The sequence below is a fragment of the Merops nubicus genome, unplaced genomic scaffold (assembly GCF_000691845.1).
Source record: "Merops nubicus isolate BGI_N331 unplaced genomic scaffold, ASM69184v1 scaffold47196, whole genome shotgun sequence".
Taxonomy (NCBI): Eukaryota; Metazoa; Chordata; class Aves; order Coraciiformes; family Meropidae; genus Merops; species Merops nubicus.
Window position 1 is genome coordinate 1 of NW_008617881.1, and position 15,134 is coordinate 15,134.

At 43.8% G+C, this 15,134-nt stretch overlaps 1 protein-coding gene across 1 annotated transcript; it reads left to right on the plus strand.

Annotated features, from left to right (window-relative positions):
• Positions 1-500: 500 nt before the first annotated feature.
• DIEXF (digestive organ expansion factor homolog (zebrafish)) lies at positions 501-14,753 on the plus strand (the record flags this gene model as incomplete). The annotated part of the gene is made up of 11 exons (XM_008943273.1): positions 501-540; positions 1,716-1,950; positions 2,718-2,924; positions 5,019-5,107; positions 6,620-7,030; positions 8,095-8,314; positions 10,324-10,526; positions 11,770-11,952; positions 12,586-12,698; positions 13,476-13,721; positions 14,507-14,753. Coding segments are annotated over 11 exons (2,194 nt in total), but the record flags the coding sequence as incomplete, so codon positions are not given.
• Between the last annotated feature and the right edge of the window lie 381 nt (positions 14,754-15,134).

Genomic DNA, 15,134 nt, shown 5'->3' on the forward strand with positions numbered 1-15,134 from the left:
TTTTGAAGAAGTTCAACAGCCCAGCTTGTACAGTGTCTTGTTTGCAGGCTCAACAGTGGCCGATCCATGCTGTTTTTCCTATAGTAGGTGTCCTTTTTCCCAACTCACAGATCAATATTTAGTGCTAGAGGTAAGCCCAAACTTCGTTGTGCAAACTACCCGTGTAGTTAGATTCTTTAGGTTTCCTTTAACACATCATGTTCTGATATAAATTTTTTTATTAAAGCCACATTCTACTTCAAAACATTTTGCTTCTTGATTAGTTAAAACGCTTGAGCACTTAGATTTCACATATGGAGTGTAGTGTCACCTGAGAGAGTAACTTCTCAGGGTAAGTGCCAGGTCTCTTTTCTCTAAGGAGAACTGTGATGCTTTACTTTAAGCTTTCTTTTAACTTCTGTAAGACTTGTGTAATTCATTGATTCCTTCTCCCCCTCATCTCCTTCATCCTATGTATAACATCATTGTCAGAGTAAGATATTTCAGTGCTTGCTTTTCAGGGTTTCTGGAAGACCAGAAGCAACTCCAGTCTATGAACTGGTAATACATTTTTATTTCTTCCTTGCTTTCATCTTTGCATAGTTTAGTGAAGTGAAACACTTAGCATTGCATGATACCAAATTCTTCAGGCTGAATAAGCTGTTTCCTTTGGAGAACCTGCATTTAGGAGAAAAAAAATGAATGTGACTTTTGTGTGGCTGTGAATTGTTCTCTAGAGCATCTAACTCAAGATTGATGAGAGGACAGAAGCTGCAGGAAGTCACATAGCTGTTCTTGGGGGTTTTGCATGTTCCTTAGCCACAGTGAAAAGCAAATCATGCTTTAAGTTGTTTTAATAACCTTAATAAATTTAAGTGTCATGCGAATTACAAGATGTTTTATTCTCAGTTGAACAAAGAAATATGTTAATTCTCACTCCTCTTCTTCAGATTGCCAGTGCTTTACTTTTCGTTCAGGATTTGGTAACCTCCTTTATTATCAGATTAACAGAAGGCTTTAAAGCTTCAGTGTGGAAAAATTAATTATTCTGGTTCAATTGTTTCCTTTATCAATTTTGTACATTAATGTCACACGTTTTTTTCCTTTGGGGGCTGACAGGAGCTAAGGAAGGAGCACATGGTGCTGTGCTTGGATTCCTGGCTTCGCTGTAGTTTTGGCTAAACCTGGCACACTCGTTGCTTTGTACAAGCCCAGGACAGAATTGCCTCCCTGTCTGGCTTGTTTGAAGCTTGGAGCTTTAAAGCTAAACCTGACCAGCTCCCTGGTGGACTATGGTCAGCTGATGGTTATTTCACTTACCTTGAAAGCCAGAAGCATTTTCAGTGTGCTCTGACCCTTATAGATGTGCCCTTCTACAGTTTTTGCTCTGTGTGTGGCTTTCTTAGGAAAATCCAGTGCCAGTTCAGTAAATTCCCTGTCTGTAGAGATCAAATGTACTCCCCCCACTGAGACTGAATGAACCAAATTTTGTGATGCTCTAAGTCAAATCAGTGCAGAACAGGGCACTTCAGTCTGAGTGTGCCAAGATGCTTTCAGAATCTAAATGGGGCCGTCCAGCATAACTGCATGAAATGGTGAGTTTGTGAAAAATTCCCTCACGTCAGCATAAGAGTGGGATGGGAAAGGGAAAACATGACATGAGAACTAGAGGTGAGGGTGCTTGCCTGGTACCTGATAGGCTGTTGCTGGTGTTACACTCCTGTTTTCCCTTGCAGCCTGAGCATTCTGATCAGTCGAGCGCAGAAAGCGATTCGGAGGCTGAGGTGGAGCAGGTCTCTGTGTATCGTAAGCTCCTGGCTACCCTGGAGACCTCTCCCCAGCCTGAGAGTGAGGAAGAGGAAGATGAAAGTGAATCAGAAGAAGCTGGGGAAGGCAAGACAGGACTGGACAGCGAGGGGTCCCAGGAGGCTGGAGAAGAAGAGGAGGGTGATGCAGCAGAGCAGGAGGAAGGTGGTTTGTCTTTTCCCAGGCGTTGGTAACCCTCGCTTCAGCTAGGAAGCTTCAGTAACGTGTTGTCAGCCAGGATCCTGGTGTAGGCTGCTCATTGTCTGGGTCTCTCCTAGCTTGGAGGCTGTGTTGCTCTGTTGGCTCTGTGTGGGCGGGAGCAGCAGCTGCTGCAGGGCTTGGCAGGAGGGAGGGGAGCAGTGCTGGTTCCCCGGCAGACAGCCGGCTGCTGCTCCCTCAGATGTTGTTTGTGCGGCAGCACAGAGGAGCTCCACATGGAGCTGCTCACCAGGGGTTCTCACCCACTCCTGGGAAACACAAGCTGTTCTCTCACACAGCAGCTGGCGTGGCTGCTGCCACCGAGAGGAGGGAAAGGCTTGCCTCCTAGCAGAGGGGAGAGGTGTAAACTGGAAGGAAACCTCCTCTCTTTATGGTGAGGCATCCTCGTTCATGAAGGCTGCAAAGAAGTTCTGGGAGAGAAGAGGAAACTTTTTATTGTTTTTGGTTGTTTGGGGTATTTGGAAACTAAACCTTACAAATAGATTACTTCTTTAATTTTCTCTGAGGAAATACATTTATATAGCATTTGGCATGCTAGCCAAAAATTTTCTTTACTCTAGAATACAGAGTCTGCTTTTACTTTTATTGGATAGAGTGTTGGGAGGGAAAAAAAGAGATAATTTAAAGGGGACAACCCAGCTGACAAGAGGCAGAGAAGACAGTAGCTTTTCCAGGATAAGATGTAACCTATTTCTGTCCACAACAATTCCCAGCTACAGACACAGCAGAGCAGCTGCTTGCCCAGGAGCAGGCTGATGGCACAGATACCTCTTGTCACCCGAGTCATGGAGTAACTGAGGAGTTCACTGATGTGAAACACGAATCTGAATTTAGCTTGGAAACCAATTTCATGGAAGAGGAGAGTGGAGATTGCAATGCAGACGGGAGAGACAGGGATTCTTCACAAGCTTTTTCAGAAGGTAAAGCACAGTGTGTTTGTGTTTGGTGATCTGCCTCTAGAGGAATATCTGTGAATGTGTAAACTCTCAAATGCCCTAATGATACACTGTATAGCTTCTGAGTTCTGCTGCCTTATTCATTGCACTGCCCATTTGTGAGCTGCTTCCATAAGGGACACTTCTTGCTGATGCAGACATGTAGCTGAAACATTTGTTTTCTGTAGCCCATGTGGACTGGGATTTGTGCAGAGCTTCTGTTACAACCAATGAGGCTTAAAGTATCAGGGCCTAGAAATGTGAGTGGAGGGTGTTACCTTGTTTGTTGCTTTAAGAGTAGTTTAAAAAGCTAGTGGAATATGAATGGCCCTACAAGTCTGCATTTGACTATGGAAGATATTTTTGGCACAGATGGCACAGAAGATAATGACAAAGCTGACCTACGAGGGCATCCTTCACAACTCAGTGCAGTTAGAGGTGAGATTCTGGGAAACTTGGGGCAGCCACAGTAATTTAGACAAATGCTCAGAGCTCTCTGAATTTTGAAGGTTACACAGAGGAGTCCAACTGCACCAGGATCTGGAAGGCATGAGGCATCAGTGGAGCTTTTGTGGGGTATCTTTTGAGGGTGTAGCTCTTCGATGGGAATGCTGCAGTGTGCTGATGGGTGCAGTCTGGGCTCCAGTGTTGAAGTCAGCCCACCACGTGTGGTAGAGATCCCTGTGTGCAGGGGTGTGTGATTGCTCAGTGCTCTGACACATGCTGGCACTTGCAGAGCTTCTATTCTTATGTCATGCTCGGTGGTTTTAATATCAGGTGGTGTAGTTTGAGAGAGAGAAATGTTTGTAGCATCCCTAGTGGTGCTGGCTTGTCATCTTGGAGCAGCAGCTTATGTTAGATCTGGGAGGCAGCCTAGCTGAGACATGAAATGTGTGGAAGCATCAAAGGGCCATGTGATAGAAAAAACAGCACGTTCTTGTTACCATGAGAATATTACTTGGGCTGTTGGCATTGCATTTTAATGAGAGCTGTAGCTCTCCAACTGCATGCTAAGCATCCTAACAGCTTTGTTCAACCTATAAATGATGCACTGCTTTTCAGTGGGTTCTGGTGTCCTGGAAGTGGCTTTATAACCTATTAGGGAAAATGAGTAACCTAAGACAGCAGAAGAGGGATGAATTTCTACTCTCCCTGAGGTCACTAGAATTCCTGAAAATACTTCACATTGTTCCCTCTACTTTGTCTGTCAAACAAGACAATAGATAGAACTTGGCTGAAGAGAGAGCCTGTCTTGGAATGGAAAGATATCCTCTGCACTTGTGCTGCTGGGAACGTTTTCTCAACAGTGTCATGGTTAGGGAATATCTTGACTTTTGCTTGAATAACTTGTATGTGGACTGGATTTTCCTTGGCAAGCATCAGTGTTCTCTAATTAGTTCTCTTTATGCAGTGAGTGCTGCTGTGATGCAAGCAGTACACAGGGCTCAGTTTTAAAAATAAGCTTTGCATGTGACTTTGTCCATGCCAATGCCTTTGAATATGATAGGATTTTACAGTTCCTTGCCTCCCCTTTCCAAACATAAATGCTGATAAGAGAAACTGGACTTTGAGCCACTTCAGGCAGTTTTCGCCTCCCTTCCCCAAAACCTGCCTCATCTTTCCCTGCTCTGTCACAAACTCTCTATTCATATGGCAGGCCAAGGGTGCAGAGCCCTGGGCTGGACTGTCTGTGAATTAAGGACAGTAAGGTCACTCGGGTCTTTGCTGTTGACATTTCACCTGCGGGGGATGGATGTGTCAGAGCTAAAGGCAGAAAGTTGCCATGTTTTCTGCTATATGCTGCTTTCCTGCCCAACGTTTCTTTTCTGATTGAAAGTTCTGGTGCTTCCATGAGTGCTTCTTTCTCTTTTTTTAAAGCAGTCTGTCAAATCTGGTTTCTCTGTTCTTGTGGAGAGAATTTGACATCCTTTCTCTTATCTCCAAGTGCTTTGAAGTAGCTAGTTTTACCTGTGGTGTGGTCCAGCATGGAAACTGTTCATCTCATTTGCAAATCTGTTCTGAAGCTTGGTTCCAGTATTAGCAATAGTTCTCAAGCTATTTTTTGTTGTTGTTAAACAGATCCATTTAAACAGCACATGGACAGAGAGCTTGAAGAGAAAGAAGTAGAAAAAATGTCTGCGCTTTGTAAAACTTCAAGTCAAAGCAAGGTAACAGTGTTCTGTAGCCATCCAGAGTTCCTAAACCTGCCTGGATTAAAACAATTCTTTTATTATACCAGTGAAGTAGATGTATAATTATTATTATACATCTAATATTAGCTTCTATTCGTATGTCATGCTCGGTGGTTTTAATATCAGGTGGTGTAGTTTGAGAGAGAGAAATGTTTGTAGCATCCCTAGTGGTGCTGGCTTGTCATTCTAGTAATAACACTATTAGCATGTATTATTAGCTGTTGGCACTGCAGTTGTCAAGATTTTATTACTGTGGTGTTGCTGAAGTGTTGTTCATTTAGTACTGGGTGAGAGTTGAAGTCTGAAGTCTGCTGTTATGTACGCAGATGGCGATGCATTGGAAAAACACAGAGTTAGACTCTGATCTGTAGTCTCAAACCCACAGGCTTCATACTCTTGACACTGGGTAGAAGCAGGACTGGTTTCTGAGTGGTAACAGCACCGTGCCAGGGATGTGCTCAGCAGCTGAACTTGTAAGGTGATTGTGTACAGTCTTACAAGTACTCGTGCTGCACTTTGACATGCCTGCTTCAGGGTGACTGTGTCTCTGTACACATTTACAAGCTGGTAAAGAGGAATTTATATTGTTACTACTTGAAATAATGGGTAAATTACAGTGCCAGAAAACCACCACATTGGTTGAGAGAGAATATTGGTTTTCAAAATACTAATTTTTAGACAAACCTTTGATTCTTAACTTTTTTACACCTGATTTTGTTTTGGAGAGTTGCCTTGCATTCTGGTCAGCCATATGCTGGGTGGCATTCATTGGAAGGTATCCAATGATTAGTCAGTCAGAGTAAGATGTGATTTTTTTAATTATTTTTTTTCTTTTTTTTTGGAATATGGTGACCAAAAATAACCAGTGCCACCTGAAGCAACACATGATATGTCTTTGATTAAGTAGCTACTTTACAGAGATAAATAGAGATAACTTGAAAGGCAGAAGGCTTAAAGTTTAGAGTTTTCCCCTACTACACTGGTAGCTTTTGCCCTCAAAATCAGACATCCAGCAAGTGCATTTAGCAACTGGTTCGGAGCTCCTGGGTTTAGTCCCTAATAGGGTTTTGTTTTCATCTTTAAACAAAATACATACTGCAGTGCAGCTGATCTGCACCACAGTGCAGCAGTAGTTGGACTCTAGGGTTCTCATTGTGTTCCTGGTCTGTGCTGTGGATTTGCTGTCTGAGTTAGGCAGAAATTACATCCTTCCTCTTCCTTGCCTCTTCTCATCTGTAAAATGAGGACAGCTGCAGACAGATCACTGAAAAATACATCCAGATCTACTGAGCCCAGGTTTATTGTTATTTACCTTGTCAGACTCTACAAGAGGTTGCATATTAGGAAAAAGAAAAGGTTTCTGCTTGCATTATGAAAAGATAATTTCTCATATTTCATGAACTTGAGTGAACTGCCAGCTGTGGTGATGTGCTTTTAAGTGTACTGAGTTGGGTGCATATGATTCCTCTCTGGGTTTTTATTTTTCAGTGGCCAAGGCTGGGCCAACTGACTTTTTCTTCCACTTTGGAGAAACACAAAGCTTTGAAAGCAGACAAAGAAGTTGATGTGAAACAGCTTTATCTTCACAAGCCTTTAGAATCCACTTGGCCAAAAGTGAATAAACAATTTCTGTCCTCGATGAGCAAAGCAAGCGACCCCTGCTTTACCCCCTTACAAAGAGAGCTCTTCTGTATCATGAACACATACCGGGACTTGTTCTATCCAGAGAGGAATGCTCTGACAAATGGAGAAGAAATTCGGCACGCCTACTGCTTGCATGCCTTGAACCATGTTCTGAAGGCAAATGCCCAGGTGCTCAGCAACAACACCAAACGAAGAAACCAGAAGCCAGGGACTGACAGTGATGACTACAGGGATCAGGGACTCACCAGGCCAAAGGTAAGGGAGCTTCGTTAAGGTGATCTCCCCCATCCCTGCCCTGGCTGTCTGGGCAGGCTCTGTAAGCATCCTGGTAGTTTAGCCAGAAGTATTTCTTCTGTTGCTGTCCTCTCAGGTGACACGTCCCTGGGCACGTGCCTTCCTACATCCCTCTGTCATGTCTGGAAGTCGTCAGCCATGGCCAGGGCAAATATCCTGGGAGGAGCAGTGAGCACAGGCTTGTGAGCCAGCCTGTTGCAGTGCTGAGCCATGGGCTTAGCTTATCTTTTGCTTTGTCTTCCTGTCACTGCAGGCTGACATATTGCCTCTTCTTGCTTCCTTTTCTAAATCTACCCATACACAAAGGTCTCTCCACATCACTCTTCAGTATTAGTGCAGGTGGTGTAGGCTGGCACCCAGTGTGGGATGTCCCAGAAACATTTTTTGTCCTTTAGGGCCTTGCCTGCATGGAAGGATCTTTCTGTACCTGGGAGACTTTGGGAAATCCCAATCTCATTGCTGGGGCCTGCTGTCATAGTTGGTGGAGTGAGCCTCAAACCAAGCCTCCCAAGATTCACAGCATCCTCTAGTTGATAACCAGGTGGACTCAACTAGGGACAGCCTCTCACTGGTGGTGCCACCTGCCTATTGGACTGTTTCAAAGTTGGGTTTGCTGCACACCCAGCAAATGCTTTTGGTTTCTCTGTTGAGTCTCCAGTTAGATACTTAGGTTTCAGAGGACTGTGCAGAGGCTGTGGCCACCCACCCAGGAGCCAGCTGTTGAGCCTGTCCCTGTGTTGTGGGAGCTCTTGCTTGCTTGGGGGTTAGGAAGAAAAGGCGCTTGATTTTCAGTTCCCCCATAATGGTGTCTTGGGTGTGAGGTGGGGAACCAAACCAAGCTGATGGTCAGTACTTGTTCTTGAGGATCCTCCCTCCATGCTGTGTGTCAGAATTGGTTTGTTTAGATTGTTGGGATGCCCCATGGGGGCAGATGTAAGTGAAAAAACCAAACAAACTTGATATACAGTTAACTGTGAGTGTTCCTATTTTATGGATTGTTCTGTTGTAACTATGTATCTATGCAGGTACTGATGATAGTGCCCTTCAGAGAATGTGCTTTGAGAATTGTGCATATTTTCATCAGTCTTCTTGAAGTGAATGACAAAAGAAAAATAGATGTAAGTAATAAAAAGCGTTTCAAAGGGGAGTATGGGTCTGACCCAGAAGAGAAGCCCCCCAGCCTGAAAAGACCTGAAGATTATGAAGCCATCTTTGCTGGCAACATTGATGATCACTTCAGAATTGGTAATGACCTACTGAATGGATGACTTTTAGCTTGTAAAGAACTGAGAAATAACAAGTTCTCCCTAAATATTTAGGAACTCTGAGGGCTGGAAGTTCAGGTGAGAGCTACACTCTGTGATATTCGTGCTGGTTTTGCGCTGGCAACTCGAATTTTTCTGAAAAACCTTTTCTTGGTGTGCTGAAGCTTAAAAAGGAAGATAAAATACAAAAGTAATGATTTTCACATCAAATTCAAAATCACTTAAAAAGCAATGATTGCTTTATTGTAGCAGGACTGCCCACATCTCATTTTAAAGAGGATAGCCTTGATTATGCGCAGTCTTTCATGTTATTTAAAAAAACCAACTCTTTTGGGTTTAATTAGCCCTTCACAGTGTCGCTTGCAATCAGTAATCATTGGAACAAAATTAAGGCTCAGTACTGAGAAAAGCAGGTTCTCTGCTGTACTGCCCATGGCTTTTGTGAAAGCAAAGGCATAGCCAACAAGTACGACTGTTGGACAAGCAGCAAATCTGAGACTATTTCATAATATTGTAATCTGATGCTGTTTTAGTAACTCAGCATGCAGAGAATTAGCTAGTGGCTTGGTTCCTGGAGCTGCTGTGGTGAGTAGGCAGTTTCTCTAAATTAACTTGACAGATCAGAGGCTTTCAGAATTATTGCCCCTGAAAGATAAATTGACATCCCAAGAGATTTAATGATACAGTAGAGGATGCAAGCAGGTCCCACTCAGTCTTTCTTCCTTCCCTAGTGAATATCTCTCTGGCTGAGAGCTTCTTACTTCTAGTAGCATAATAATTTTCCTTTCAGTCCTCTGCCATACCACAGTCTGCTTGATCCACTTAACTAGCTTGAAGAAACTTCCAGTGCTGTTACATGCAGAAGCAAACCATAGGAGCAGAATAATTATTCATTCTTACTGTGCCTCACGCCCTGTTACTTCTGCACAAAGATCTAATAAAAAGCACATTGGTTATGCCTTACTAAAGCCACCCTTCCACATTTTGAAACAGGGAACAGACTTGATGTTGTTAAACTCTGTAGATGCTTTGAGAAGTATTATCTTCTTCCCGGAAATGCAAAAAATTGTGCCTTTCTTTTTCTTTCCATCTTTATCATTGGGTCAAAATACACAGCAGGATGGGTCTCTGGTGAGATCTGTGTGAAATGTTTTTACAAGTGCCTCCAGCTGTGCCCATGACAGCTACATTCACACGGAGAGGGGAGGAAGCTGGAGAGACACCTTTTTTGGGCAGACTGTGGTTGGCATGTGGCCCAGGCTGCCTGGATTTTTAAGATCAGGAAACCATGGGTCCTGGCAACATTGCCATGTAATTACAACATAGGTAACAAATGCCTTTGGATCCTTACTGTTTCCCTCTTTAACGTGAGAGATGGCAAGAGTGAGTTCAGCACCTACATGGCAACATAAGCTCTGAGAGGCAGTGCCTGGGAAGGTGCAAGACCAGTTATGCTTTTAGTCATCATCACATGAAAAACCTTTTCCTTTGTGTTCTAGTAGCAGCTTTCACGTCCACTAAAGGCAGACAAGAGGTACACACTCAGTCTTTCATGACAGATTAAGGTAATAGTTACTGTAGTACCTAATGGCAGAGACCAAAATCTAGGATTTAGGGAGAAGGGAATGATTAATCATTTCTGCCTTTTTTTCCCCCTTAAGTTCTTCAGTCCCCTCACCCCCCACAGAAAATCACACAAAAAAAAAAAGTGTTTCAGTTCCAAAAATGTCCAGGCTATGAAAAATCTGGAACAAAGTACTACTGAAAGAGTTTGCCAGACTTGATGAAAATCTGCCAAATGCTTGTCAGATAGTGGTGGAGTGGGTAAGCACTTCACAGGGAAAGACAAGTTTCAGACTGGTTTTGTCCAGCTGTAAGCATTAGAATGTGTTAAGGCAGAGGAGATGTAGGGAGTTACAGAGCCTGCTGGAAGAATGTGGTGGATCACTGACCTTAACTGAGAACATACTGTTGGTTGTTGTTGGACAGGGGTTGCAGTTCTTCAGAAGAGCATGAGACTCTATGCACCCTTCTACTCATCGGATATCATCATTGCATCTCCCCTGGGCATGAGGACCATTATTGGCACAGAGGGGGAGAAGAAGAGAGATTTTGATTTTCTGTCATCAATAGAAATTCTCATAATTGATCAAGCAGATATTTACCTGATGCAGAACTGGGAACACGTTCTGGTGCGTTTTCCATGTGTGTTCATTTCTGTTCTACTGTGTCTGAGTCTGATAGAATTTAGCTTGGGCAGCACAGTATTGCTATTTTCACAGGCTTGAGTCCAGACATGTATGCCCTGATATCTTCCTTGTACTAAGAATAGTCTTTCTACAGGTTTTGGTTTTAGTCAGCACCTGTTCTTAGTGCTAATACTCATATCTTAGTATTTGGTGCTATAGTGGCATATTTCATCAGAGATTTTTTTCTGACAGTTTTCATTATCTTGCAAGATGAGATAAAGGAGTCATCATGACTCCTTTAGTCACCTCTGTGAGAAAATATGCCAGCTGTCTGACTGTCCAGTGTCATATTGCAGCCATGTGAGGAATCTGCAACCTAATTCAGGTTCCTCCAGAAAGCTATAGGAGCTGGTGCTTGTCTCCACTGACTGCAGAGATACTAAGTATTAGTTGTCTCCAAAGTTCAACAGTGAAGATTTCTCTGCACATGTAATGAAATCAGAGCTTTTGGATTGTGGCTAGTACATGGTAGTACCAGTGCTTTTTGGCTTTTGGCTAATAAAAGTTTTCAAGATGGAAATGTTGGGGGGGTTTTCCACATAGAAACACCTTTGAAGTACCTGGGCTAGGCTGTGGGACAGCATGATGTTACAATACATTTTAAAGGAGCCCAAAAGGTGTCTTATTTCCTGGGGAGTCCCTGGAAAGGCACATGAGCCTACAGAATGTCCAAGGAGTGAGCCCTGGAGCCTGTTTCATGTTTGTTTTGGGTTGGTTTTTGTTTTTTTTTTTTTTTCTTTTGGGTGCAACTGCCTGCCACGTGGCCACAGCAATGCCACTCCTAGGCATCATTCAGTGAGTCCTAAATGAGGTGAATTTCTTTGCTTGCACCCAAAATCTCCCTGAATGTGATGGGAATTGTACTTGGGTTCTTTTAGCTAAGAAACCTTGGGCCCGTTAACATTAATACAAACAAATCCATCCTACTTGCCCCACGGGAGAAGATGGGAAGCAAAGGTGACTGGTACTGATAACTAAAGAGATGGCAGCTTTCAGTTCTGTGGTGGGGAATCAAGTCAGTGGCTCTTGCTGTGGTCAGTAAGTTCCAGCCAGTCGTGCCTGGGGCAGTGGCTGCTGGTGGATACTCCTGCTCATCCCTGCCCACTGCTTCACTGCAGTTGAGGCTCTTGCAGTCTGGGTGTGGGGATGCTGGTCTGTAGTGAGGTGTTTCCACCCTCCTGTGCAGCACCTGATGAAGCACATGAACCTGCTGCCTCTGGATTCCCACGGGGTGGACTTCTCCCGAGTGAGGATGCTGAATCTCAACAACTGGTCCCGGTACTACCGCCAGACACTGCTCTTCAGCAGCCTTCAGGATCCCCAGCTTAGCTCTGTCTTCAACAAACACTGCTTCAATTACGTGGGACAGGTGAGCTCACAGGAGGGCTGGAAGCCTTCTTTTAAATGCTGGCATAAGGGAGGGGGAGAGGAATAAAAAACCCAGCACATGGAAAAATTCCATAACCCTGTTGCAGAAAGACTGTCCGCGTGCCAGGCGCTTCCATCCCCCAGGTGTTTCAGTCTGAGTCTCCATGATGCTGCATGACAGTTTCTGATGCTGTGCCAAAGGAAAGAAGAAACACTCTTCTTGCAGTGATACTTCCTTGGCCCTTCGCTTGCATGGCTAGCTGTTTCACGTCAGAAATCAGATTTTGGTTTTTCTTAATTTGACACAAGTTATTTTGTTTGATTTATTTTGTTGTTAAATGAAAGGTTTGCCTGCATCCTGTTTTTCTTTCTCCTCTTATATACAAACTATTATTACTTTGAAAGAAGCAGGAGAAGTGAAAAACCTTAGTTGTCCATCTCGGATATGTGGAAGTCGGGACATAAGCAGCAGTCATGTATATTTAAGAGATCTGGTACATGTGCATCTGAATGTAGCTTTCTTCAAAACAGGCTTGGGCACTGCTTGCAGGAGTCAGTTACGAGCAGAAGGCTGGCTGGAGTGTGGCTGTCTCTGAAATGCTGCTTCCCTGAACACCTGACTGGCTTTTTGCAGGTGGCCGTCCGTAACGTGCCGCTCAGTGGCTCCATTAGCCAGGTCGTGGTCCAGCTTCCTCATGTTTTTCGGAGGCTAGAAGCTGAAGATGTGACTTCTGTCATAGATGCAAGGTACTCTGTCCCAGGCTGTTTGGCTGTGCCCTAATGACTGCAGTTTTGGATTTAGCCAGGTGTACTATTTCCTGCAGAACACAGTTGATCTCACCACAGAGGTATGCCTTTGTTAGATGCAGGCTAGGCTCTGCACGGGTGGAAGGGAATACTGAACTCCCTGCCAAAGGCACTGGGGAATAAAGCCTGGGGCAGGAAGATCAGTCTCTACTTTGTAATGGATTTAGCCAGGTGTACTATTTCCTGCAGAACACATGTGATCTCACCACAGGGGTATGCCTTTGTTAGTCTTAGATGCAGGCTAGGCTCTGCATGGGTGGAAGGGAATACTGAACTCCCTGCCAAAGGCACTGGGGAATAAAGCCTGGGGCAGGAAGATCAGTCTCTACCACAACTGTGTGCCACTTACAAAGCCTTCGCCTTTTACCTTTGTAAGGCCACTTACAAAGCCTTCGCCTTTTACCTCCTGCGTGCGTAAAAATCCTGTGCAGCGAAGGAAAAATTTACTCAAAATCTGTGTTCTAATGGCCCTCCTGTCTGAGGGGCTGTCAGTATTGGAAAGCTGAATGTTAACTCTGGCTAAGACCTGTTTGTCTCTCCACTGAGGTTTCAGTTTTTCACGGGCAAAGTGCTGCCCGATGCGTAAAACTCCTGTGCAGTGAAGGAAAAATTTAGTCAAAATCTTCTGTGTTCTAATGGCCCTCCTGTCTGAGGGGCTGTCAGTATTGGAAAGCTGAGTGTTAACTCTGGTTAAAACCTGTTTGTCTCTCCACTGAGGTTTCAGTTTTTCACGGGCAAAGTGCTGCCCGAGTACCGCGACGCCGTCATGGCGCACACGCTCCTCTACGTCCCCTCCTACTTCGACTACGTGCGGCTCCGGAACTACTTCAAGAAGGAGGAGCTGAGCTTTGCTCACGTCTGTGAGTACACCAAGAAGGGCCCTGTCTGCAGGGCACGGCGCCTTTTCCTCCAGGGCGAGAAGCAGTTTTTGCTGTTCACGGAGCGCTTCCACTTTTACAAAAGGTGACTTGTGGACTGAGTTTTCCTCCGATTGGTACTTGTGCTGTTTTGGGAGTAGAGCCTGACCTTAATCACAGACAGGCTGTGCTGCTTTTTGAATCTGTTGGATCTCTCTGGCTGGTGTGAAATTTTTTGCACGTTGTCAGCAGTCCCTTGCAGGGGCTAACACTTTGCTGTGCTCAGGGCTTTATTCAGGAAGGTGTGTGCTGCCAAGTTCTGCTGGTGTCAGGGCAGGATGATAGAGCCTGCAAAGCGGGATTCATTGTGCCTTTTATTTCTGTTCATCTGTGCTACAATAATGACATAAAATTCTGGAAAGGGATAAGTAATTGGTTCAATAATTCAATACAGCAAGCTGAGGCCATCTGGAAAATTTTCTGCATCCTGACTGGAGCTGTTTAGAAGTTCCTAATGGAATGTTTTTTGCTATTAGCACAAGATGTTTTGGAAAATAGAAAAGATTCATGAGGCTCAGTCTGATCAGGCTTCACTCTGTTAAAATCCAAGCTAAAGAGACTGAATGTTGCAGAAATTGGTGGTGGTCTGCACTTTAGAGGAAGTAGTTGTTGTGCCTGGCAGTGTTAGATATCCACCCTTGAAATTCTACACCTGTGTTAAGTCTGGTCTTCAGTCCATGACACAGGGTTTCTAGAGCTGAGCTACAACTAATGTGCATTGAAGTTGATGGAAATTGGAAGAATTGATACAGGAATTATGCTTTAATATGCACAATTTGCAAAAAAAAAAATGCAACAAAGTTACTTTTTTTTTTTCCCCTGCTATTACAGGTATATGATAAAAGGCATTAGAAACCTCATTTTCTATGAGTTACCAACCTACTCCCACTTCTACAGTGAGATTTGTAATATGATGAAGGCCACAGAGAATGGAGTGGATGCTACCTGGACCTGTACTGTGCTCTACTCCAAGTATGATGCTCAGAAATTGGCTGCAGTGGTTGGCATAGATCGCACAGCTCAAATGCTACAGTCCAAGAAAAATGTGCACCTCTTTGTTACAGGAGAAAATGAATAAGTGATATTGCAGACTGGACAAATGGATGGACCTGCATTTTATTCTTAATGGACTTTTTTGATGTTGCTTTTTAAAAAAGTATTTAACTTCCTTTTATTAAATATTCTGTTGAAATTGTTCATAGAGTATTAAATTCTATATTTCAGTGCTCTGACCAACAAGAAACAAAGGATGTCATTCAACAAAACAGGGGTTGGTTTAAAAAAAGTATTTAACTTTTTACTCCCTTTTATTAAATATTCTGTTGAAATTGTTCATAGAGTATTAAATTCTATATTTCAGTGCTCTGACCAACAAGAAACAAAGGATGTCATTCAACAAAACAGGGGTTGGGGGCTGTCCTCTATAGAGAAACAAAATCAATCCAGAATTGTTCTTGTA